The sequence below is a fragment of the Galleria mellonella genome, unplaced genomic scaffold, assembly GCF_026898425.1.
Source record: "Galleria mellonella isolate WM207_F2 unplaced genomic scaffold, CSIRO_AGI_GalMel_v1 utg173, whole genome shotgun sequence".
NCBI classification, from domain to species: domain Eukaryota; kingdom Metazoa; phylum Arthropoda; class Insecta; order Lepidoptera; family Pyralidae; genus Galleria; species Galleria mellonella.
Genome location: NW_026442016.1, coordinates 2,463,208 through 2,488,516, shown reverse-complemented (window position 1 = coordinate 2,488,516; position 25,309 = coordinate 2,463,208). Strand labels below are relative to the sequence as shown.

General features: G+C 31.3%; 2 protein-coding genes across 2 annotated transcripts; one reads left to right on the top strand and one right to left on the bottom strand.

Moving 5' to 3' along the window:
• The first annotated feature begins 318 nt into the window (after positions 1 to 318).
• Positions 319 to 6,639, top strand: LOC113515700 (charged multivesicular body protein 5). Its single transcript, XM_026899971.3, has 5 exons — positions 319 to 501; positions 1,358 to 1,509; positions 2,040 to 2,205; positions 2,984 to 3,107; positions 4,436 to 6,639. Exons 1-5 carry the CDS (start codon positions 433 to 435, stop codon positions 4,603 to 4,605), a joined length of 681 nt encoding a protein of 226 aa, XP_026755772.1. The 5' UTR covers positions 319 to 432; the 3' UTR covers positions 4,606 to 6,639.
• A 292-nt stretch (positions 6,640 to 6,931) lies between these two features.
• Positions 6,932 to 24,863, bottom strand: LOC113515699 (synaptic vesicle glycoprotein 2C-like). Its single transcript, XM_026899970.3, has 11 exons — positions 24,633 to 24,863; positions 14,656 to 14,709; positions 13,737 to 13,898; positions 12,886 to 13,048; positions 11,801 to 11,922; positions 11,213 to 11,454; positions 10,503 to 10,708; positions 9,714 to 9,973; positions 9,075 to 9,234; positions 7,671 to 7,798; positions 6,932 to 7,451 (listed from the first exon to the last, which is right to left on the bottom strand). The coding sequence occupies exons 1-11, from the start codon at positions 24,634 to 24,636 to the stop codon at positions 7,396 to 7,398; spliced, it is 1,557 nt and encodes a 518-aa protein (XP_026755771.1). The 5' UTR covers positions 24,637 to 24,863; the 3' UTR covers positions 6,932 to 7,395.
• Between the last annotated feature and the right edge of the window lie 446 nt (positions 24,864 to 25,309).

Below are 25,309 nucleotides of genomic sequence, written 5' to 3'. Positions count from 1 at the left end.
ATAGTTGCACTGTGAATATAAAACTGCAAGGTTCGGAGTTGGTCTTTTATGATATTTGAATATTTGTTACTTTAGTACTCATTAAAAAAGTAATTATATCCTGCTGTATTCACACATAGTAATATATTACAAATGACTTGCTTTGTAACTGCTACTTTATTAAATTTAAGTACATTTTAATTGATGAAGTTAAATAGTTAAATTATTTCTCCTACAGATAAACTTAAGATTATCACGAATAGTATTCGAGTACCGTATATACTTAAAATTTATATTAAATATTGTATATTCGAATTCAAACACTATTCTAGTCAGTCTGACTTTGTACATCACTAAGAGAAGAATATTGTCATAAAAAATTCTAAGTGTTTTACATATTATTTTGCTAATTGATTTCTGTTTTTTACAGTAACATAATTTAATCCATACAAAATGAATAGAATATTCGGTAGAGGTAAACCTAAAGAACCAGGTCCTAGTATTACGGATTGCATCAGTAATGTAAGTTGGATGTTATTGTTAATACATTGATGATTGTTAGTGATGATTCAGTCTATAAATCTTTTCTGTAGTTCGTAATAGATTTTTGTTAATGTAAATTTTTATTACTTTACGTTGTTATTTTAATTAGGATGAATTTAACATATTCATTTCTTGATATATAATGCAATTGCAATATATAATTATATATAATACAACTACGATGATCTTGTATCATCAGGAGGAATCAACTCTTTTTGCTATATAAATATATGCATTGTAACTCCTGAGAATCGAGGTTTCCTACTACTTCTGTCAAAGACTAAAGAGTCTATCGTATTTTTTTAAATTGTTGAATTCTATTATTACTATTTTCCACTCTATAGTTCTAATTAATATCAATTAGTTTCAGAAGTTATTTGGATATAGAGTCATTTTATTTGATTGGAGTCTGTCATTTCATATAGCCAATTTCTGTACTTATTAAAAAATAATACTCAAATAGTTACTAGGTTGATACCTAGTGACAGTGTGAGCAATAATACCTCTGGCATGTTCAAGGGGGGTCAAAAACTCATCTTACATGAATCATAAAATTTATGTAACCCAGCAATTTTAATAGGTCTCTGCCACCTAGGGCTTACTATTGCTGGACATGTTTATTTACATCAATGGGTATATAAAGTAATTCCTATAATGATTTGTGTACAGAGAGATTTTTAATCTTCCTGAATGATTATATCACAGTTTAGAATATTTGTAGACTTTTTGGTAAAAAAAGTACAAGCAGATTGTGATAATACTATGTTATAATCATAGGTTTACTTTCATGCAATAATTGAAGCCAACAAATGTATCTATATTTACATGTACTCAGGTTGACAGCCGGGCAGACAATATTGAACAAAAGGTTCAAAAATTGGAAGCAGAGCTTCGAAAGTATAAAGATCAGATGAATAAGATGCGAGAGGGACCGGCTAAGAATTCAGTGAAGCAGAAGGCAATGAGAGTTTTAAAACAAAAGAAAATGTGAGCATAAAATAGTCATCTAAATATTATGAATGTGATTACAAACTGTATTGTTAATTAACCAAACAAATACATTTTAATCTGATCTTGGATAGTGACTAGGAAATTAGTGTCTAAAAATTATAAAAAACTCAGTTATGCCTTTGGTACTGTTCCTGTCTGAAAGTGATGGATACCACTTTCTGTCAGTTGGACCATCAACTTATTTACCATTCTAGATGGTAAAAAAAATATACTGATTCTTTTACTCATTCGATATATGTAGTTCTTGAAATCATATAGTTATTGTAATAAATCTTGCTTTAATAGCAATTAACAGTGCAGAAGCACATATTTTGTATATATACCAAATTTCTTCCTGACCTGTATTTTTTTTAATAAGTAATTAGTTTTTTTAACAAAATTGCTACAATTAAGAAAGTGTTTATTTTTGTGAATCAAAATTCTTAATTTTTTTTTTCTATCTGAATGTTTAAATTATAACTTCTGATGAATGCATAGTTAGCATGTATGTCACTTTAAAATTCCAGGTATGAACAGCAATTGGAAAATTTGAGAGCTCAGTCTTTTAATATGGAACAAGCAAACTATGCCACACAAACCCTAAAGGATACACATGCCACTGTAGCAGCCATGAAAGATGGTGTCACACAGATGAAAAAGGAGTTTAAGAAAATTAATATTGATTCAATTGAGGTATTTATCTATTGTATTTTTGTGATTTGCTTATTGTATTATTTCTCTTTTGTAGTTGCAGTGAAAATTAGAGGATGGCCCTTGCTTAGTAGTGGGATAAAGTCTAATCTACTATTACGGGGGGGGGGGGGGGAAGGATTATTAGTAATGGGAACTAACAGCCCTATTACTAGCAATATACTCTAATAGGTTAATCTCTAAGTAGTTCCCCCTAAAAATTTATGTAGTTAATTCCCATTGAATTTGTTATGATGGGCTTACTGACTTGCTTTCTTCTTTATCTATTGTCTCACTAGTGACTTACCAGTGTATATTAATAGAGCAGGTAAGGCTTGCCAATACATTTATTATTATATCAGTCATTTATATCAGAGGGAGACTTTGTACAAAAGTCGATTGCTTAGGTACCTCTGTCTCATTCGTGTTTCAACCGTGAAGCAGTTGTACTGGCACTGCTCATGTCTAGAGGCGACGGTTACCACTTTCCATCAGGTGGGTCGTCAGCTTGTTTGCCATTCTAAGTTGTATAAAAAATAAAAATTACTGTCCACTGCTGAACATAAGCCTCCTCCAAAAGAGAGCTTATGCCAGCAGTAGCCACTTTTGGCAGATGAGATGTGAAATGTTTTAAGAGGAACACTGCTGCTCATCCTTCAACCAATAAATTCTCCTAGTCTCCTCTTATGACACCCACAGGAAAGGAAGGAGTAGCCTATTAATATTATGCTGGGATCACACAGAGAATATGTATTTTTATACTAATTAAATTTATTTCCAGGATGTGAATGATGAATTAGCAGACATGTTGGAGCAAGCAGATGAAGTGCAAGAGGCACTCGGCAGACAGTATGGCATGCCTGAAATCGATGATGATGAACTTGCTGCAGAATTGGATGCGTTAGGTATGTGTTTATTCTTTATTGACCATATTATAAAGAAATGTTTGATACAAAGGGTGTATTAAATGCTATATAAATATTAACTTCAAGTAAACCTTTGGAATAACAGAAATATCGTAATGTAATGCTGATAGATATATTGAAAATTGTTGTGGTAAATAGTTACAAATATATATGTATTGACACATAAATTATACAATATACATAATGGAAAACTACACATTATGATCATATAAATATATATGAATATGAACATATACAAATGTAGATATAAATGTATACATACATACAAGATAACACATTGTTATACTAATATATAAAATAACAATAGTGATCAAAGGTAATAAATGTTGAACTATACAGCTTCATCATAAGAAATTAATGGATTAATGGATTTTTTAAAAGCATATTTATTAAACACTTACGTCAGTGGGTAGCATATTCATTATTAATATTCATTCATTATAAAACTTGTAATTCTTATTATTGAACTCTGTTATTCTGATTATTATAAGTATCTATTAAAAAAAAAGTATGTCTATTCATTAATAAAATAAAAGGCAAGCAAGCTAGACACATTCTCCAACGAGATCACATAAAAGCAAACACAGTATAGGGCGACCAATTGTTAAATGGAGCAATAATTTCAACTGTGTTGTAGAGGATCAGTGGATGGTATGTAGCTCATGACCATTCTTTATGGCAGTCTATGGGGGAGGACTATATTTAGCAATAAACAAGTAACAGTTGATATAATGATGTCGTTTATTGGTTATCTAATGCTATGATCGACTAATGACATTGTAAGAGTTATAAAAAAGTTTAGATTTGACTTCCTCAAGTATTTGGTGCTTGATAATCAGATCTTTTAGGTGGATATCCTCAACTCAACGTTAGTGCAGTTACTGCATAGGTTGTCTACGATAGTACGACACGCCTCTTTTTATTTCAGTGTGTGTGACCATACCATATGTAATGGAGCTATATTTTTGTTTGTTAATAAACGTCTTCAGTAGCGGTCTGGCAAGAATATCGAAATTATCCTTGATCGAAATAATTTTTACTCACGCATTTTTAATTATTTTGTTTTTAGACAGACGTGCCATGTTATCGTTGACATTCCGTAATTGTTTATTGAAAACCCATTTTGGCTTAGCAAAGCATATTCGATCTCATGATTCTCTGTATTTATACCAATTTAGCTTTGTTTGTGACAAAATGGCTCTGTGTAATAACTAATTGTATATATATATATTATTTTTTATGAAAAACCCAATTTTTCTTTCTTTATCAGTGAGGTAATAAAACGCGAAATCTTTGATGTTTTACAGGTGACGAGATAGCGTTAGACGACGATGCGTCATACTTGGACGATGTGGTGAAGGCGCCAGCGGCTCCGGACAAGGAGCCGGGCGCGGACAGCGTACGGACACGGGACGGTGTGCCCGTAGATGAATTCGGCCTCCCACTTGTCCCCAGCCCTGCCCAGCCGTCGCGCTGATCTCGCCTCCAACCCACCAGATAAAGGGATCGTAGGCTTGTTTTTCGAGTAAGTTATAAAATATATTGCCTTTCCATTCTTTTATTTTGCTTTTAACTGCTGTTTCTTAATTATCTTTTAAAAATTTGTTTACTGTATTAAGATGTGTGATATTATTGATAAACAGAATATACTTAAATAAGTTGGTAATCAGAATTTTTTTAATACTTCGTATATTTAGTGGGATAATTTGAAATAGATTTAAAATAAATAGTAAAAGAATCCTGACATTGGTAAGGTATACTTATATTAAAATGCCCCACAATGAAACTGTTCAAAGTCCTGTAATTGTGGGAACTGCTATGAGAGTTAAATACATTTATTATTAAAAAAAAAATCTACACATTTTCAAGACTCAAGAAACTAGGAAGTTTATAGCAACTGTGAAAAGAAAATATAAGAATGGAAAGGAATATGATCACGTGATACTTGTACGATATGAAGGTTGTTTTTAAAGCTGTCACGTTGTAAACGCATTGTGATATTATAAGCACAAAATCTAGATCTTCATTAAAGAAGTAACTCGAATTGAAGAGTTTTTTTTTTCACTTAAAAATATTGTACTTATAATATCATGATATGAAGTTATTATGAATTCGATAGAAAGCTATTAAGCTCAAACAAATGACTTTTTGTACAATTCGTGCATTGATTTAAGAGAGCAACGGTTCGCAGTTTTTTTTTTTTTTTCAAATTATAAGAATTAACTTTGTGTCCATATGTTTCAAAATATTTATATACTTTTACTTTTTTATCATACAAGTTATTTTTTTTATTGCTCTCCTGATCAGTTGTTGATATAATATTTTCAATGTCATTGTTTGCGTAACCATTAAACGCTCCTATATAAAATAATGTAAGTATTGATTTATAACCAGTTAAAAGTTTTATTAGGTTGCCTTTTTATTTTAAATTTTAATTTTTTATAGGAAGAAGTATAAAAGGAAATAGAATTAGACTATAATATATAAACAACTGACATAGTAATTTTAGCCACCTTTTAATTAATAAAAATACCCAATGATGATCTGTAATGTATTAATTTAGATTCATGTACAGCAGGGTTAATAACCGGACAGGGGTAGGTGTAATCACCTCGCCCCATCCCCCGTTTGATTTACCATATTCGCCTTGTCTAGTACTCATTATTTTTGTGTCAAATTCGAATACTTATCATTATTTTCTTAAGCATAAAGGTCAAATTTAAATAGCTGTTGTTCGCGATCTAAATGCTAAGAGAAGAAACTGAATTCAACAATATTGTTAATTATATTCTAAATTGCACATAGTAATATAATTATTAAGAGAATTTATTAAAAATAAAAATAAAATATATATTTTGAAGTAACAGACTTCATAAACTAAAAATAATTCTGATTCACACAAAAAAGAAGAATAGAAATCGATTTATTCTCTGAAAGTTGTGAGACGCAATGGCTTCTAAGACATTATAATATTAATTATATAATTTTCAGTTGGGAAATATACCTGTTTCACATACATGGTTAGCCGAAAAGGGTAAATATAATAAAATTGATCCTCAGTGACTATTGACTTAATGGAATTGAAATCAAATCGACATTGCATTGAATAGATGTAACATAAACTCCCATGTAATTGCTTTCTTTTTTTTTAAATATTTGTATGCAAATCTAATGAATCATACACTTACAACTTAGAGAAAGCTATTTCATGAATACTATCTTTGGTTATGATTACATACAATTACCCTTGTAGAGGAGCCTAGTATATATTTATTTGCCACATTGCTACAATATGCCATATCAGTTTTGGCTTAAAAATGTAAGTATTAATTGAAATTAATGTTAATTCTGAAATGTCATTAATTATTTTGGAGATATGTTTAAAGAATGATATTTCAGAGTCTATTTCACTGTATGTTTTATATTCTGAAGTCTTTGTTGCTTTGTCTGTTATTATGTAAATGTATCTGTAATCTATTCTTAAATTAATAAATTTAAGTTTGTATAAATACTTTTTATTATTTCAAGGGGAAATTTGTAATATAAGAGACATAATGTCTATACACTTCTTAGTTTTTATATTTCTACTTCACATGCTATATCGGGGTTTTATACACTTTTAAGATAACGAAACACCCACCAAAAACCGATGAAAAGATTTTAATCCTTTATTTTTTCCTATATCCCGTTATTTCAAATCTTATGACCTGACACTGCTTAATTGTTTGTATTCTTACAAATCCATGATTTATATAATGAAACTTCTTGAAAAAAGCAAGGAATTAAATGGAAATAAAACAATATTGTATGGTAAATTAACCTTTAATAATTATAATAATTTAAGGGCATTATATTAAGGTCAACACTAAAATACTGTTAAATTTATTCTTATCTGTATACTGCATCGCAGTAATAGGTAACACTTGGCGTCGGCAGCACCAAACGAGCCGTCCTTTGTCGGAAACGTCAAGTGTATTCTAGTCCGCACGATCCAAGAAATAACAATATAAATCCTACTTTGAATATGTTACACTAAGGGCGTTTCTTGAATGGTGCGAACTTAGATTCGAAGTGTCCATTCGATCAGCAGAGCACTCATGGCATATAAATAATACTTAGTACGCAATATTTACATCCTAAAAATAGGGACCTCGCGTTAACCGGGATGAGGCTAGGCAAAAGAAATGATATGTACAATCACTCCAAACTTGTGATCTCTATATCGCAGACAGTCTAATTGCACTATAGTTCAAACAATAACTCTTATTTAATCTAGAGCTTCTTGTCCAGTCTTTGGCAATAGGAAGCAGAGTAGCGCGGAAACTGAAACAAGAGAAGCATGTATTAAAATATAAAAATATATTAATCCGCCATTTTGAATATTCAAATTGGTAACATTGTTTGCAGATTAAATACACTTAGTACTTATTTTGCGTATTGTAAAAAACGACCCGTTTTCAATATTGGTTTTGAAGGTATGTGAATTCTTACTATACTTTGAAGATAATAAGTTGTATAATTTACTTAATTTGTAATACTTACTGAAAAGGAATGACGCGAAAACAACAATAGGGACGATGCAGTTGATATCAATCAGGTAACCGAATGACAGGTTGCCTATGAGACCTCCGCCTCGACCTGCTGTTAGTGAGAGCGCGGCTGCCATTACCCTGTTGAGTAGAATAAGAATTTTAAGAACTAAGAACTTTAATGTAATTTAAATGAAACCAACTCACGTTTTTTTTTTATACAACTTAAAATGGCAAACAAGTTGACGGCCCACCTGATGGAAAGTGGTAACCGTCGCCTATAGATATGAGCAAGACCATGGACATAGCAGAGTATACTGTTTCGCCCATGATACCCTCCATGCGTTGCCATTCCTGAGGACCCAGGTGTTATTTCTCTGTACCCTGTAAATTCACGCCATATCCCACACTTCAAACCAAAACACAGCCATGCAAACACAACTGCTTTACGGTTGAAACACAAATGGGACAGAGGTATCCAAGCAAACGACTTTTGTACAAAGTCTCCCTCTGGTGAGTCTCCTTGATTTGATGATAAGTGGTAACCATCACCTATTGACATGAATAGTACAGGATATAGATGATGTAAATACAGGATGACTGTAGTTTCTCATACATTGAAATTATTGAGGACTATGGTATTATTATTATTATTAGTATTATATTATTGTAATCTTTTGGAGGAAACAATAAAGAGTATCTATCTATACCACCGAATCCTGTAATTTTATTGTCTTATCTCACTCTCACAGAGACAGCCATATAAGTATAACTTTTTCACGATAGAAATACGAGTTAGACAGAGATACTTAAACAGATGACTCGTACAAAGTCTCCCTCAGCAATTAAGCAAGTATACTGTAACAACGAATGATAACCCCTTTTGCCCTATCGGTATACGCTGGCGGGACACCTGTGGGGGATGATAGGTAAGGACGAAAGTAGGTCAGTTAGCCCATCATAATGAATTTTATATGAACTAATCACGACGGTTTCCAGGTGGAACCACATGTTTGTATAGTGATAGGGTATATTATTAGCAATGGGACTATTAAACCCCATTATTAACAATGTCTTTCCCCCTACTGTAATATGTATTTTTTTAAATGGGCGAGAATTAAATAGAAACCCTGCCTGCGCTATCGGTGTACGCTAGCTGGACACCGGTAAGACATGATAGCTGAGAAAGAAATGAAGTCAGTTGTTAGTCCATCGTGACGAATTCTATAAGAATTAACCACGATGGATTCCAGAGGGAGCGGTGTGGAGGTCGATCTAATGAGATATATTGCTAGTAACAAGGTTGTTAGACCCCATTACTAACAATCCCTTTCCCTCCCATATAATAGGTTGGTATAAAAATTTACGTCAACAACAAAGTGTAAAGCTAATACTACTATTTAAAAGGTTTCCTTACCTGAGGTTCGTAGGGAATAAGTCGACTAGCACGCAGAACAGAAGACTAATGGCGAGTGAAGTCAGCGCTTCGAAAATACAAGACAGCACCAGGTTCTGGGTAGATGTTTGAACGTAATACAAGCTTACTGTCACGACGCCGGCGAGGAACAAACTGAAAACTATTTATTAATTTGTTATTATCCTGATAATGCCAGAATCCTTTTATATTTAATAGAATAAAAAAGGAGGTAGTAGAGGTAGGTAGCTCTTCGCGCTGAGTTTTCAACATTGAATTAATATACAAGTGAATGCAAACATAAACAATTATTCTCAAAAATTATTTAGAATATCTTCTCTGTATATATAACATTCTCGTATCACAATGTTAGTTGCCATGCTTCTTCATAACGGCTTAACCGATTTTGATGAAATTTTATAAGTATACTCGATAGCTCTAAGAATAGGTTATTATCTATTTTTTATACTCCTAAATGACAAGGGTGGCTCACCCCAAAAACACCCTAGACATAATTTATATGGCAAAACAACGTTTGCCGGATCAGTTAATTATTTTATATTTTTTACATTTGGTTGTAGTCATATGTGAAAATTAATCTATATAAATCCACATGCATTAGTACCTACAAAATATACTTACTCAAAATGAATTTGGCACCAAGTTTATGTACAAACAATGGCAACCATAGAGATGTAGGTATACACGCAAGACCGACAATGAGTGTGTGCATATAGACATTTTTGTCTATGGTCTTCAAACAATCGAACGGGTCTTCGGATCCTTCATCTATCACGATACCAGAGACGTCACAGACAGACGCAGATGTGTTCGGGAAACGCTGTTCGAACTCTTCGTAACGGTTAAACAGTTCAGGGAACCAGATCATGAGGGTGTAGTAACTGAAGGAAAATAAAATATATTTAGATAGGTATCTACTTATTGTCTATTTTAAAAGAACTTAATGTAAAGATAAACGTTTTGTTGAAATTATCACAGAAACAGTAACAAATTGCAACATTCAATCAATTAATCGATTTTTGATTTAAACATCAGCAGATTATTATATAATCATATCATTCTAATGTTAACAATTCATTGAACCAGATTCTATTCCAATAGTTTAGGAGTACGTCACGTACGAGTCACAATTATTTACTACGCTGACCTTGGTGGCGAATGGTATAAGGTGCTGATTCATCTTCCGATAGTTGAGGTTCAATCCTCGCATAATACAAATATTTGTATTTATGACTATATTTAAAGTGACGACAGTATAAAACAAAAATGCCAGCCATAAACTACCAAAGATTGTAAATATTTGAGATTTTTGTGACTTCATCCAATTGTTTGTAAACTCTAATTAACCTAAAAAAAAGGCAGTAGGCTTGCACCCTGCATCATTAGACTCGAAATGTGTTTAAGTTTTACCTGGTAGTTAAGCCGAATTGGAGGAGGCACGTAATAATCGTGTATTTCAGGTAGGGTGGCTTGCATAAAGCTTTAGTCTGTACCCAAATCTCTCCAAACAGTCTTTTCAGATCCTTAGGTTTGCGCATGCTAAGACTTCGGACAGATTTCTGCGAATTTTGCGATGCCACCGATACGGTTCGCACTTTTTCCTTGAGGGTTTTGATCTGTAAATTATTAGTTACAGATTTTAGAGGTTCGTAAGTAAATAAAAATTTCGTTAAAGAAGTTTATTTTGATATTTTGTCATTTTCTATCAAATAAAAAATTTAGTTCGAAAGATAGAGATCCAATATTCAAATAATAAAAATAAGTTAGATCACTAAACACTCAAGCAGGTGAAAGACATACTTGGCGTATATTTTCTTCCATTCTATTGTAATACATAAAATTTCACGCTATCACCCTTATTCCCGAACAAAATAAAGAAAGAGCTACCGTCGTATGTGTACATACGCCGTATGTGTATTATTGTTATGACAGAACGTACTATGCCAATATTCCTGTGCCTAACTCTATATCCTGTATTTTTATTGTTATATCCTGTAGGCCAAGAACTTTTGTACAATTAGTCGGAGTGTAGCTTTATGAAAATTGGTTTAAACAAAATGGTTCATATTGTGACAGAGGAAAAGCTGAAGGTTTAATTTTTTATTCAAAATACTACTTACTGGGTAGTTATCGGGGTCATCACCAGTGTTCTGTTTGTAAATGAATTTGAGGCAGTTTAGGGCATCATCGTAGTCTCCTACTTCCATCATGAACTTGGGACTCTCGGGGAATGCGAAGAGCCAGAATCCGAGCAAAAGTGAAGGTACACCGCATGCGGCAACAAACCAGTTCCAGGAGTCGTATGAGAAACCTCCGCTTTCTATTCTAATACCCGTAATAGGAATAATGCCCCAGGCGATCACTGTAAAAAAATTTGGATTTTATTAAACACTCTGCAAGTAAAATTTTCAAAATTGAAATATTCTTCATTTTTCTTCAATAATCATATTTCACTGGTGTCCCGCCAACGTACATAAATAATAGGCGGAGTTACCGTTGCATTAACATCAATTAAAAAAAAGGTTCAAGCCCAAAAATAAATGGTTGGAGGTCAAGTTATCTCTCTGCTAATTTCTACTCTAATTGGTTCAAGCTCTTAGCTGATAAAAATTAATTTATAAAAGCCATATTGTGCAGATTTTAAAAATATGTAATTATATTTACGCCTTTATATGTTTATGAATTAACAGTTTGAATATGTAGCTTACATGGTAATAATATGACACCCAGCGTCCAGAATATTTCCATCCAGCACAGAATTTTCTCTCTATATTTGGTTGCCTGGAACTCTCCCAAGTATGGGAAGACGAGACCCATAGCACCAGCAATACTGCAATAAATAAATTATATATGAACTTTGAATATCCAACTAGATAAATGTAACCATCTTACTAATCTTATTAATTTATATATGTAAAAGTCTGTAAAGATATTTGGTATGTTTGTTAATCACGCTTAAACGGTTAAACGGATTTTAATAAAATTTATTTCACGTATAATTTACGAGTATATGTTATATTCTAACTTGACACACGAGGTACTTTATATGCATATTAAAGCAAACAAAGCTGCGAGAAATAGCTAGTATTTTATTAAATGAGATTGAAAAATATCGTAGCGGGTGGATTTTGAACCCGCACCTCAAAGTTCTTGACACTGAGTACCTGACAAACCTGATTGAAGTCATTGTGTAGTTTGCATCATCAATTTTTTTACTTATAAACGGTATTTATAAGTAATTTGTGTCTATGATCGACAAAGATTTATAAAACTCCCGTAAGGGGAGGTTCAAAATTTTTATTACAGATAGCATGATGCTTCTGTTAATATCGAAGTCCCATTATAATAGAGACATTGACGATTTCGATTTTATTCTGCATATACATGTAGCGACGATGAATAAGTCATTTTATAAATTTAACCATCAATTATGAGTTACTAATTAGGTACTCGTAGTAGCAAAAACGATTCATTCTATTGAGCTAGCCGATTAAAAGCGTAACTGGAAGGAGTTGATGACACCATTTCATGTCTTATTTATGGGTAATTAGTGAATGTGGGAACCGAGTGACAATACAGAGACGTATCGAGCACAGTCGCAGATGAATATAATAGTTACTAACAAGCTATTATGAACTGGCTTGCTTCTAAAAAATATATTCTATTGTCTATATCATAGAGTTTGTAATTAGAACTAGATGATATTCTTGAAGTGATTGCACCGATAGTTACAATTCTAAGTACTACAAAGTCACGTGTTGTATCACATGGCATGTGCTTCCTTGATACTTACCAAAAGCCGTTGACAAAGCGGCATGCCATAAAGACGGAGAGAATTTGGACAAACGAAGACACGATGCCAATGATGCCGTCTATAAGCAGCGTCGATATCAACACCACTCTACGGCCTTTTGTATCAGCCAAGGATCCCCAGAAGTAAGAGCCGAGGACCATACCTGTACAAATGTACATATGTTAAGAAATGTGATGACAGTTACTGTCATTTCTCAACTGTTGCTGTTGGTGTATATAAAACTATTTTCTTCTATAGTTTCCACATAATTGTGTATTTTTAAGGGGTCGGTAAAGTCCTCTTAAAAAAGACAAATGTATCCTTAGACATGCCTGCGCATAGCTGTGCAAATATTGTTGGCAACCTGGAGTGGGCAACAATGAGTTCTGGGGTGGGCACCGCTCCCTGCCACCTTAAATATGCCTACAATTCTACGCCACACGTTAAATACATTAAATCCATCGTGGATTTACTAAGTTTTCTTAACATAAATGTTGAATAATAAAAATTTAATGAGCAATAAGAAAAAATAATATATATTTAAATAATTTGGAAATAGGTACGATTAAAAAGAAATAAATACCTATTATCTTTATTACTGGCGCTTTTTTTCTACGGGGTCGTTAAACTACACAACAATGAAAATAGATTTTAATAAGGTTCATCTTTGTTCACAAAGAAACGGCTTCAATTGTAATATAATTAGTGTACTAATTTAATAATTACCGTAATATTTTATTTTAAAATATTAGCATATTTTTATTATCTTATACATATATCATAATGATAGGTATTTTTCTTAAAATGGAATTTCTAGGACACATCTATAATTCCATATTCAAAGAACTCACCCAACATAGGCGCGGCAGTGAGCCACCCTTTATCGGCGGATGTCATGCGGAAATCACATGTTGCGGCTGGTAGTACAAATGATACAATCGTGATGCCAATTGCAGTGTTCGCGTAAATCAGCCCAGTGACCGCCAGTAAACAGAAGTGGAAGCGACCGAATCCTGTATGAAAAAAAAGTAAATATTTAAGATCACGGTATACTAAAAGTACAGGATACGAGTAGTTACAACATACAATGGTTATTACAGTGTACTTGTTCTGTTATGTATATGGCGCTTTTTAGGTTAATATGCAACGGTCGCTGCTTTCCACTACAACTGTCAGCTTGATTCTAAGTTTTATAAAAATTCAAGAAGTCGCATAGCACTTACGTGTATAGAGACTAAACAAAACTGATTAGGTGCCAGTTGAACTCACATGCCGAGATTAAATATATAAATACGATATAAAATAACCTTTATTGTATTGTTGTAACGAGATAGATACCTAATAATTATTATTATTGATTAATAATTATTATTATTAAATCGTGATTTTTTTGCATCTTACTGGTATGAAACTCTATAAATGGGTGCTTAATATTAAATTTATTACATATTTTTAACATTTATTCGCAAAACCAATAGGGGTAGAACTTTCCCATAATTAGGCCAGTTTGTGATACTAATTAAGTATCTATTACTAGCAATAATTTTCTATTGAAATTGTTAGCTTGTCTGCCATGACACTTTATATAAACAATAATCTTATTCTATTGGATTACTTATTCGAATAGATAGATATTTGTTATTCTTTCACGCAAAAACTACTAAACAGATTTTAATGAAATTTAGAACACGAAAAGATTATGTCCCAAAATTAGCTCGTAGAATACTAATTCAAGTGATTAAATACAAAGCTGGTAGGAAATAAACTTACCGGTAGCGGAAATAGCAGCCTCGAAGTCTGCTCCATTTTCTAAGAAATCTAGACCTGTAAACATTAAATGATAATTATTACTACATACATCATTATTATAATTTTATTTTTATTATTATAATATTATTTTTTATGTACTTGTTTCAGTATTTGGATACATTGTTGACATCTGTTAATTTTTATGAGCACTTAACTGCTAAAATAGGCCTTCGGAGTCTAACTAAATTGAATGCGTCTTGCGTTTCTTCAGACATTTTTATTTATATGCATTCAAATACAGTACACAATACAGCTGTTTTAGTGTAAACCTATATGTTTTAAACTTTTATAACATTGATTAAGTATAACTTGATTTTTTTTGTAAATAGTCAAGTATCCAAACGTTATTTATAGGCACAGTATTTAATTAAAATCTATTGCCATACATTACTATAAATGAGGTTAAATTCACACAATGACATAATATATTTTGTAATTTTAGTTCCTATAATAATAATACAGTTTTTAATAAATTACCTACTACAATATTTTTAAATGCCAAAACGCATCAATAATTACAATTTATCTACCCTCACTTTAATGACTTGCCAGGAAATCGATCAACAGATTGTGACAAGTATGTTTTGTGTAGTAAGTGATTCCTCGAGTAAATTGATAGATTAATGTGTAGGAAATAACATCAACTAATAACAATACGATAATCATTCACTTGCATTTTATATTTTTTTGTTTTTTTTTTTTATGTTGTTTGGATATTTATTTTTTATACAGTATATAAAGATTGTTCTTTTATAGACCTAAAATTTTTAAATTTTTTAATAAAAATAGCCACAGATATGGGTTTAAATAATTTTAAATTGTAATTGTACGTTCTTCATGGGTAACTTTTTCATTCTAAAATATACTCAACAGCCCATTTGACTTTGGTTTAACTATCGGTTATAGATTTAGCGAAATTATTTAGTATTATAATAATTAATAGCTTTTATATAGTGACAAGTAAATCAAAGAGTCTAGTTTTATTATAAAATGAGATATTAGTGATGTTTATTTTTAAATAACTAGTCTATGGTACACGTGATGTCTATAAGGAAACAGTAATCTCAAGTGTCACGTTTAGCGCCAAACAATTAAATAAACTGACCACTTCTAAACTGTGTTATCGTGAATAATTTTCAAATGGTGTTCAACCTGCTTTATTTATTTATATCTATGAATAGATTGTAAGTTGGTGAAGTGCATTGATAAAGATTTTCATATCGCTCAATGTTTAAATGTATCTATTAGTTTTCCTTGCATTGTAATAGTAGGTAATCAGATAGTGTCATATTTAGAGTGGTTAGTTCGATGAATAAAAGGTTTATCAATAATATACCTATATCTTTTATTCAGTTCGATGACATAGAAATATTATTGATATATAGAAGTTATTGCGGTATGATCTCGGGATAGAATGAGCCACCTTTTTCTTTCCCGTGGGTGTTAAGGGATGAGAAGCAGGTCTCTTTCAAAACATCATCGTGGAAATTACTGACATAACCCCCCAATTTATGGAGGAGACCTATGTTCAGCAGTGGACAGATAAAGGCTGATATGATGATGATGATGAAGATAGATGTATATATAAATAAGTAAATAAGTCAGTAGTAATAGAATATCGAGTCGAAACCAATTACTTTGATTGGTATATTCAATTTTTTTTTATACCACGAAGGTAGCAAACTAGCACACATGCCTGTCTGATAGTAATAAACAGCCTATGGAAATAAACGGTATTGAAACCGCACTATACGCGACCATATAGATTCTAGCGTGTGAGAATGAATTCCCTATCGATGGCGAACAGTTCGATGATGAAAGGTGGCTGTGCGTATCATTTCGAACAATTCCTTATAACACAGTTCGTTGTACAATCGGTAGAACATACAAAGGGAGATAAAGTTTTGCCTTACAGGGGTAACTATTTTTGAAATTAAATAACTTTTTTCTCAAAATAACTAATTCTGAAACTGAACTAACCTAACTGTCACTTGAACAATTTTATCATAATCTTCTGGCATTTTCTTAATCATGCACATATCAATAACATTTATCATATAATATCCGAGATTTGAAATAACTAATTAAAGATTTTATATTACTAAAAGAATGGCAAACAACGGGCTTACTATTAGGACGAAGCCCTTTTAATACTTTTACAAACATTGTCTCAAGTGTACTCTTATTTCTCCTTTAAATACACCGAAAAGGAACATTAAATTAAATCAATAGAACACTTCATAATTAAGTAAAATATGAAGCTATTTATTTATGCTGTCAACAGACTGCAATCACTATTATTATCTTATTTAATAATTGTATTATAAGTAGCAATATTTACTGTAATATCGTACATGATTAATCAATTTCTTATTGAACATGAGATGAAGAGATTCATCATCATAAATAAAATCATCAACTAAGTGACAAGACTAGATGACGGTCTGATGCTTTATCAGTATGTTGTGTGCACAAAGCTTTATGGTACAAATAAATATATATGTATGACACGGTCATTTACATATAGTATTGTAACAATGTAAGAGTATATGTGCAAGGATATGATTTCGTAACGTGGAAAACAACAAGTATCAGTAAAAAAAAAAAAAGGGTTTATATGTAATGTATTTTTTTTACTAGCTTCGCTAGTAGTTGTATCGTGATGTTGAATAGTCTATAACTTTCCTCAAGGAACGAACTATCAAATGTAAAATAAATCTTTCAAATACGACTGGTAGTCCCAAAGATTAGCGCGTTCAAAGTTACGCTTTATTGTATTATATATTAAAATTTAGATAGATTGATTATTTATTATGGATTTTTAACCAAATTAACATTTTTTTTTAGTATTCATAAATTCTTATTACATTCTCATAAAATATACCAGGAGGAGGCTTTATACAAAAGTCGTCTGCTTAGATACTTGTGTTCCAATCGTGTTTCTGCCGCGAAGCAGTTGTGTGCATGTATCGATTTCAATTTGAGAGATGGGTATATATGACTGTAATATGGCAATGAAATTATAGGGTATAACACCGTAGTCTTCAGGAATGGTAAAGCATAAAAGGTTTCATGGGTGACACAGTTTATTCTGTTATGTCCATGGTACTGTTCATACCTATAGGCGAGGGTTACCATTTTTCATTAGGTGAGCCATCAGCTTGTTTGCTATTTTAAGTTGCATAAAGAAATATAATGTATATACGGACATTTAGATTGTATTAAGATTTTATAAATATGTTATTGCAATGCATGGTAATATAGGCAGAGGGCCTGATAATATAAATACTTTAAAATTTATTACTATGTTTTAATTGAAAGACTTTACGTTCAGAATTTGCCATGTGTGCCCGGCATAGAATGGGCCACGCCTTTCTTTCCCATGGGTATCGTAAGAGGCGACTAAGGGAAATTAATGGTCGAGGAATGAGCGTTGCTTTTAAAACATCATCAAAGCCTAACCTGCAAATACCAATTCACGTGTCAAGCGTGGCATTTATTAACCTCTTTATTGGAAAGGTCTGATTTCAGTAGGTGATAGTAAATGTTTAATATAATGATATGATTTTCAGAATGGTTCCATATAAATCCATGGTTGTAAATAAAATTATTAGTCACACAAACTATTTGAGTCACACATTTTGTGTGACTCAAATAGATTTATTGCAACACAGAAATTAGTACAGATACCATAATAAGTAGTAGGTATCATACTAGTATAAACCAGCAATGAACATTTTATTTATTTGACTATGTACATAATCGAATGGAAATTAACAAGAACAACGAAGAACACCAATTGATGAAGATTATTCAATCAGAATCGTTGTTCATTTATCTTAATAAAATAGTGTTAGTCGGCTTAGAGAACCTCATACAAAATCTAAGTGATAATTACAAATTTTGCATGTGAATAGTGTAAATCAATAATGGTCTAATCTTAATGAGTGCCATTCAAAAGCATGTGTCGTGGTTTAGTACGATGAATGACTGTGAAATGTTGATTTAGCGTAGAATGACGTCAATTTAATATCTCAACTTTGTGACATTGATGAGTCTGGATCGCGGCGGTACAATGTAATTGTGTTGATGGGTACTAATGGGTATCTGCGTCTTCCATTGAATCTCGTCATGAGAAAAGGTTGTTGTTTATTTCATAGTATCCATATTTTACTAGTACCATGCGTTTCGTGCGATCCACAGGATATCTTAAGAGGCGATTGGAAACATTTCTTAATAAATCTATATAAGATAATGCTGTATAGCCTTTAGTCCGTCTTTTGTATCAGACATTTTTTCATAATGTGGTTAATAAAGAATAAATAAATGTGTGACTGCTGGAAACATATTATACAGGGTGAAATCGAAATAGTTAGCGGCAAGTAATACTAAAATCTACTCATGCTATAGAATATAATATAACAAATTTTTGAATCAAAATGTCATTAGACGATCGATAGTCGATGGGTGACAGGCATTTATTGCAAGAATCTTGTTCTCTACTAATCTATTGAATATAACAAAAAATCTATTGTTAAAAATCCTTGTATATATAACAAGTAAATTAAGCTTTGCATCAATATGGTCTTTATGCTGCCTATAGTCAAAGAAGAAGTTAAACGGTTAAAACTCAAATTTATTTATGTCATTACAGCCAATAGCGTTCCTTTTAATTCTTTAGGTACAATAGTATATTGGGTTTTGCCAGTTTCTCATTTCATTAGATTGCATAAATTCAGTTAATATTTATCTAATGAGGATGTTGTGTTATCTTTACTTTGAAACAAGTATCTTGAATACGTGAAATATTTATTTATTTGCAGTTATTAACTGTGGAACGTTTCAGCGTACGTTTATTACGTTTTTCACTCCAAAATTTAATAGTCACGTCACTCATTACGTTTTCATATACATTCATACAACATATATACCATTACGATTACGTTATTTGCAGATGTATGAGTAAAGTCTGTGTTCGAATATATATTTTAGTGATTCAGGAAGATCATTCAAGGATTGCCAGTTCTGAATTGTGCCGCCAAGCTGTTCACTATCTCCCGCATAATATGTAGCATACAAATCTATTGTAAGAAATGTTTTTACTTAAAACAAAAATAATCTCGTTTAAATAAGAACAAGACAGCAGCGCTTATTATCTTGTTTTTTTTTTCATATCAACCGTTTGATTTGTTTGTCAAATATCTAGGAAGCTGGTTACTCATACTAAAGAGATGTTGTGTCATATTTTGAATGAATATTCGTAGACATGAATCTTCTTTATAAACTCCAAGGTCGCGTGTATATTATATTTATATTGCCTTGATGTGTTACTATAATTGTCACATATTTTTCACCACATCTGCCCTTCATACGCTTTTTGTTTTTACCCAATGGTTAGCTGGTAGAGAATGCCATATGGCATTAGGCTCGCCATTTGTACAACATTTTATTGTGCAATAAAGAATAAATGAATAAATAACGACAGATTTCATAGTTTCCGTCTGACTAAGTACACAGAAGATCAATACATAAAAATGAAACAATAGGATGGAAAAAAGGGCAAAACAGTTTAATAGATCGCCATGAATGAATGATTCTAATTGAGATACTCTATAGGTGAGACAGAAAAAACATCTGTTACTTGAAATTCAGCAATATCATTTATGAATGACATTAAAGAACTTTCCCAAGGAAGAAAATAAATTCATATAAATACGAAAATAAATTTAAAGAAAATGCCTGATCATGCGTAACAGAATGATTAGATCGTGAACTCAAAGTTGTTTTCATAGAATAATAAAATTGTAAGAAATTATTTTAATAGTGTTTATATAGAGATACTAGTTTTTAACCCCGTCTGCATTCGTATAACCAGATTATGTTGATTGTTCGGGCTAAAAAGTAACCTAAAGTGTGTTCCTCCTTCATGCCTAATATTGTATATCAAATTCAATGACGATTGGATGAGCCGTTAATGTGCAAAAACGTTGAAAACAAACAAAATAATTATTCCATTTGTAAGATTAATAAGGATATTTTGTTAGCAAAATTTATACGGTATAATGCATATCTAATGCAAGACTGAAGGTTGTTATAATTTAACTAAGTCGATAAAAAATAAGCAGCTTATACAAAACTTCTGTGATACCAATCTATCTTGTTTCGAATTATTGATATTTGAATATAAAAGATTTTTATAACTTGTGTCATAATAAAATTGTATAAAAAAAGTATATTAAATAGATATGTATAAGTATATATTAAAAGGTAGTGTTTCCCGGCATAGAATAGACCATCCCTTCCTTTCCTGTGAATGTCGTAAGAAGCGACTAAGGGAGGGCAAGGGATGGGCAGCAGCGTCCCTCTTAAAACATCTCTAAAGCTTAACTGTGGTTGCCAATCCGCCTACTAAGCATGGCAACTACTAACAAACCCCCCAATGGAGAGGCTAATGTTCAGCAGTGGATAGTTAAAAGCTAATATGATGATGATATATAAAATATAATTCTAGTATTTATGTTATGTAATTCGGGCACGTACTCTTATTCTATATTGTAAGTAAAGAAAAATGCTTTACTATATTATAAGTATATAAAACAATTTGATTTTAAATTTACAATGGTGTACCTATAAGGGTTCTTTATAAGTAAAACTTTTCTTTACCTAGCAAACCTTTTTCTATGAAATAAAATGTTATACAAAACTGAAAGTTCTTAAATGTAAATATACATAAATATTTTGTAATAATCCATTCAAATTTATACTTTTTTTTATCAATATTTTACTAAATCTGAATCTTGTATAATATTTTATTGATCTCTAATATCTTATAATATTTACGTATCTATCTATGGGAAGAATTAATTTGGTATCCATCAATGTTCAGTGTCGACGATCGTCTACGTCCTAACAACAATTACTGTCCGCCGTTTATCTAAATGATGCATTGTTTCATTAATGTCATACTTAATTTTGTATGTTTACTTGAACGAAAATAGTTAAGCAAATCTTTAATCATCTGTAAAAGGCGAGCGATGTATCGTCAAAGCTATGGAGTTGGTAATGTCATGGACTGGGATGATCATCAAGTTGATTAGAGGGATTAAAACCCCTACTGTATATGAATCATAATAGGATTTACTATGTATTTTATAACTCGCCAATATAAATGGACGCTCTCAACGCGAGACGCCTAAAGGTAGGTTATGCAAAACAATTTGTATTATGACTTCTGTAAAGTGGGCTAGTGAGTTGTAAGTTTGATTATCATTTCCAACAATAAAAAAAAGTGTATTAAAAAATAAAAGAACTATTTAATATAATATAATTTATTTTCTATTATAAAAGAACAATGAAAGTAAAACATTTTGTGAAGTACACGCCATTTATATTATTTATAGTTTTACTATAGAAACAAGCCCACCCTTGCTAACAAGTTCTTAAACTAATCACTGTATCTTTTGTTCAAGTGCAATAAAGAATATATATATATAGTTTTTATATTGTTATTTACCAAATTCGAAATTGGCACGCATCTCTATCGTTTCCTTTTGGCATCCCTTTACGGCCTAAGTTCCTTTCACCAATATACATATATTTTCAATTTCTATTCCTGATTTTCTTTGCCACCCACATATTCCATTTATGAAAGTTAAACTTACCTACAGACCTATTTTGTGTTTTTATATTTTTTGAATTTAGAATACATTGAAAAAGAAAAAATACAAAATAATAAATCGAATAAGTTTATTACATGTCTGAAGTTTTAATGAATAACGAAGATAGATTACTATTCGTACCTGCTAGCTTATTCATAAATAAGTTTTCATTTCAGTAAATATAATATACTAATCTACAGAGTAATATTATTTAATCGGCCAACTATTAACAATACACGTGTGATCTGTGACTATTTTTTTAATTGTAGTTAAAGTTATGACAATATTATAACTTAAATAACAAATTGTATGAAATAAGTATTTCAGGATAAAATAAAAGTTTACATGTTCAAACATTTCAGTAATATTATTTCCTTAGGTATTTAATATATAAATTATGGACTTCATAAATTAAGTATATTTGAATCAATAATTGGCTATCTATTATTAAAAATGTCTCAATTATTGCTGTAATTTGTGAAACTGTATGCAATAAAAAATAAATAAATAAATATTCCTTTCATGTTTCATATTACCTATGAGCTATCTATACTAGGTGTACGTGGTTTATCACATTTGACCGACAGGTATTATCAATTATGCATTGGTTTGTTGACGGTATTGCATTTATGGATATTTATGTATATATATATATACAACTATATCACTTAGGAAAACGGTATATAACTCAGAATGTATTCATTGATACAAATATTCGAAGTTTTGCTGTAAGAAATATGAATAGGTATAGGTAGAATAAATATTTAATATTTTCGTTATTTAATTTGTTTTGATGTTTCGTTTAATATTAAAAGATAAGTTATTAATTTTCCACATTCAGTGAAAATTTTGTAATTGGTATCATAGCTTTATGTAATTCTAATGAAATTTTTTCAAAGTGTACAGCGATAAAAAAATTTCTGACAACAATTATCTGAAGTAATAGATTTTTTATTATTTTATACTATTCAGTTATGATATATACTATATTATACTTAAACCTAATCAATATAAATATTTGTGGGTTTGGGGCAGTGATATTTCTAGTAACTATTGTTAGAAACCACACATTTTAATATCAGAATAAATTCATCATCGTCCATATTCCAATCATTATCTGCCTATTGTTGAACATAGACCTCCCCTACAGACTGCCATAAGGAACGGTCGTAAGCCATCTGTATCACAAAAAATTGCTTCATGATTTAGTTGTGATGTCATAATTTAAAAATATTATCAAAGATTAGGCAACCAAAACAACTAATATTAATTATTTATTAGTACAATAGTAATTACAGATATAGAAGCGTATAAAATTTGCGCAGGTCGGATTACCAATCTATTGTCCCGTAAACAACTATTGAAATACATTGCAAATATTTTAATTTATATGAAAATTGTGTTGGTTACTTTTATTTATTACTTACTTTTATTTAAATTTATTACATTACTTTTATTTAATATTATACAAACTGTTTTAACTACAAATTCCTTATTATCTAATGCTGCTTATTGTCAATTTTCTAAACTTTTTTTGATATAAATTTTACATCAACATACAAATTTAGAAAAAATAAATATATTGCACCTAATTTAAGACTAAAAAATGATACGCAAAGCAGAACAGTAGTAGTAGATGCCGAGGCATTTATTTATAACAATATCTACGCTTGGTAGATATGGTAACCATATCTTAGTATATTCTATGAATTCTAAAACGTGATCAATTGTCATAAAAATTGAGTGGCAGGCATGTTACTACAGATTTCCAAGCAATTATCTATTTCACAGATAACTATGAATAACAATAGTTATTGTCTAAGTGCAAAATCAGCTTAGTGGACAAATTTTCGGCGACAATAATTTTTGACACACAGGAAACTTGTTTGACAAGTATTTAGTCTTCAATAAGTTCACTTTAGAAGTGTACAGTTTAGAAAAAGTCACGAGTGGACATCCTTTCATTCATTGTTTTACAAAAACATGAATGAATAGGTTGGCATTATCTTTGGAAATTTACTGTTTGCGGTTATAGTTAATCGCGTAGGCAAGTATTGAAACATATATATGTTGTTGTTTACCAAAGTAATTTTTTTATATTTATATTCAATAAAAAATTAATTAACTGTTTTAAATTTAAGTTAAGAATAGTAAAGAAGTACTATTGCATAATAACTATTACGTATTGTAATAATTTATGTCGACTTTATTCGAGTTTTTAAATACGGGGTTTAGAAGTATTAACATATTTAAAAAAAAAGTAGCAAACGCAGTACTCACCCATTGTGGAAAAACGATTTCACTCTTTCACTTTTAAAATAAAAACTCCGCAATGAGATCACGTGTACGAGATATTATGTGGTCGGGCGTATTATCGATATAACATCGTCACCCTACTACAACACTGCAAGGGAAGATGCGCGTACACAAACCGTGCCGCGAGTTCGTCGCGTGCGCAGCGGTCGCCTAAGGATGCCGCGTGCTGCCTAGAAAGGCTTCTGTGCGAATGTCGACTAGCTACCGCGTCTCGCTGAAGATTCCTTCGATACGAGATAACGATAAGGCCACTCGCGATCACTCATCTCGCCTTATCTAGACGGCAGTTACGGTGACCATCGATCTCCCGTCTTGACTTTTCAGCGGTTGATAAGTATTGCTTATTTTATATAATGCTTACGTAAGCTCATTACGAGAGCAAGCACCCAAAGTTTCAATGTCGAAGGTAAACAAAGAGGCATGTTTAAAGTTCTTGACGTTGATGTAATAAATACTTGAATACATTCATTAGATAGCGAGGGTATGAATTATTAATGAGTTCAGTGCTTTAACGGATTTCGTCGTTCACAGAGGAACCCTGAAACAAGCGGAATACGTCAATTTTCCTCCGAAATACGCCTGAATTGTAAACTTCTTCCGTTTGTTAGCAAAATTGGATCTGCAAGTATCTAATAAAATTC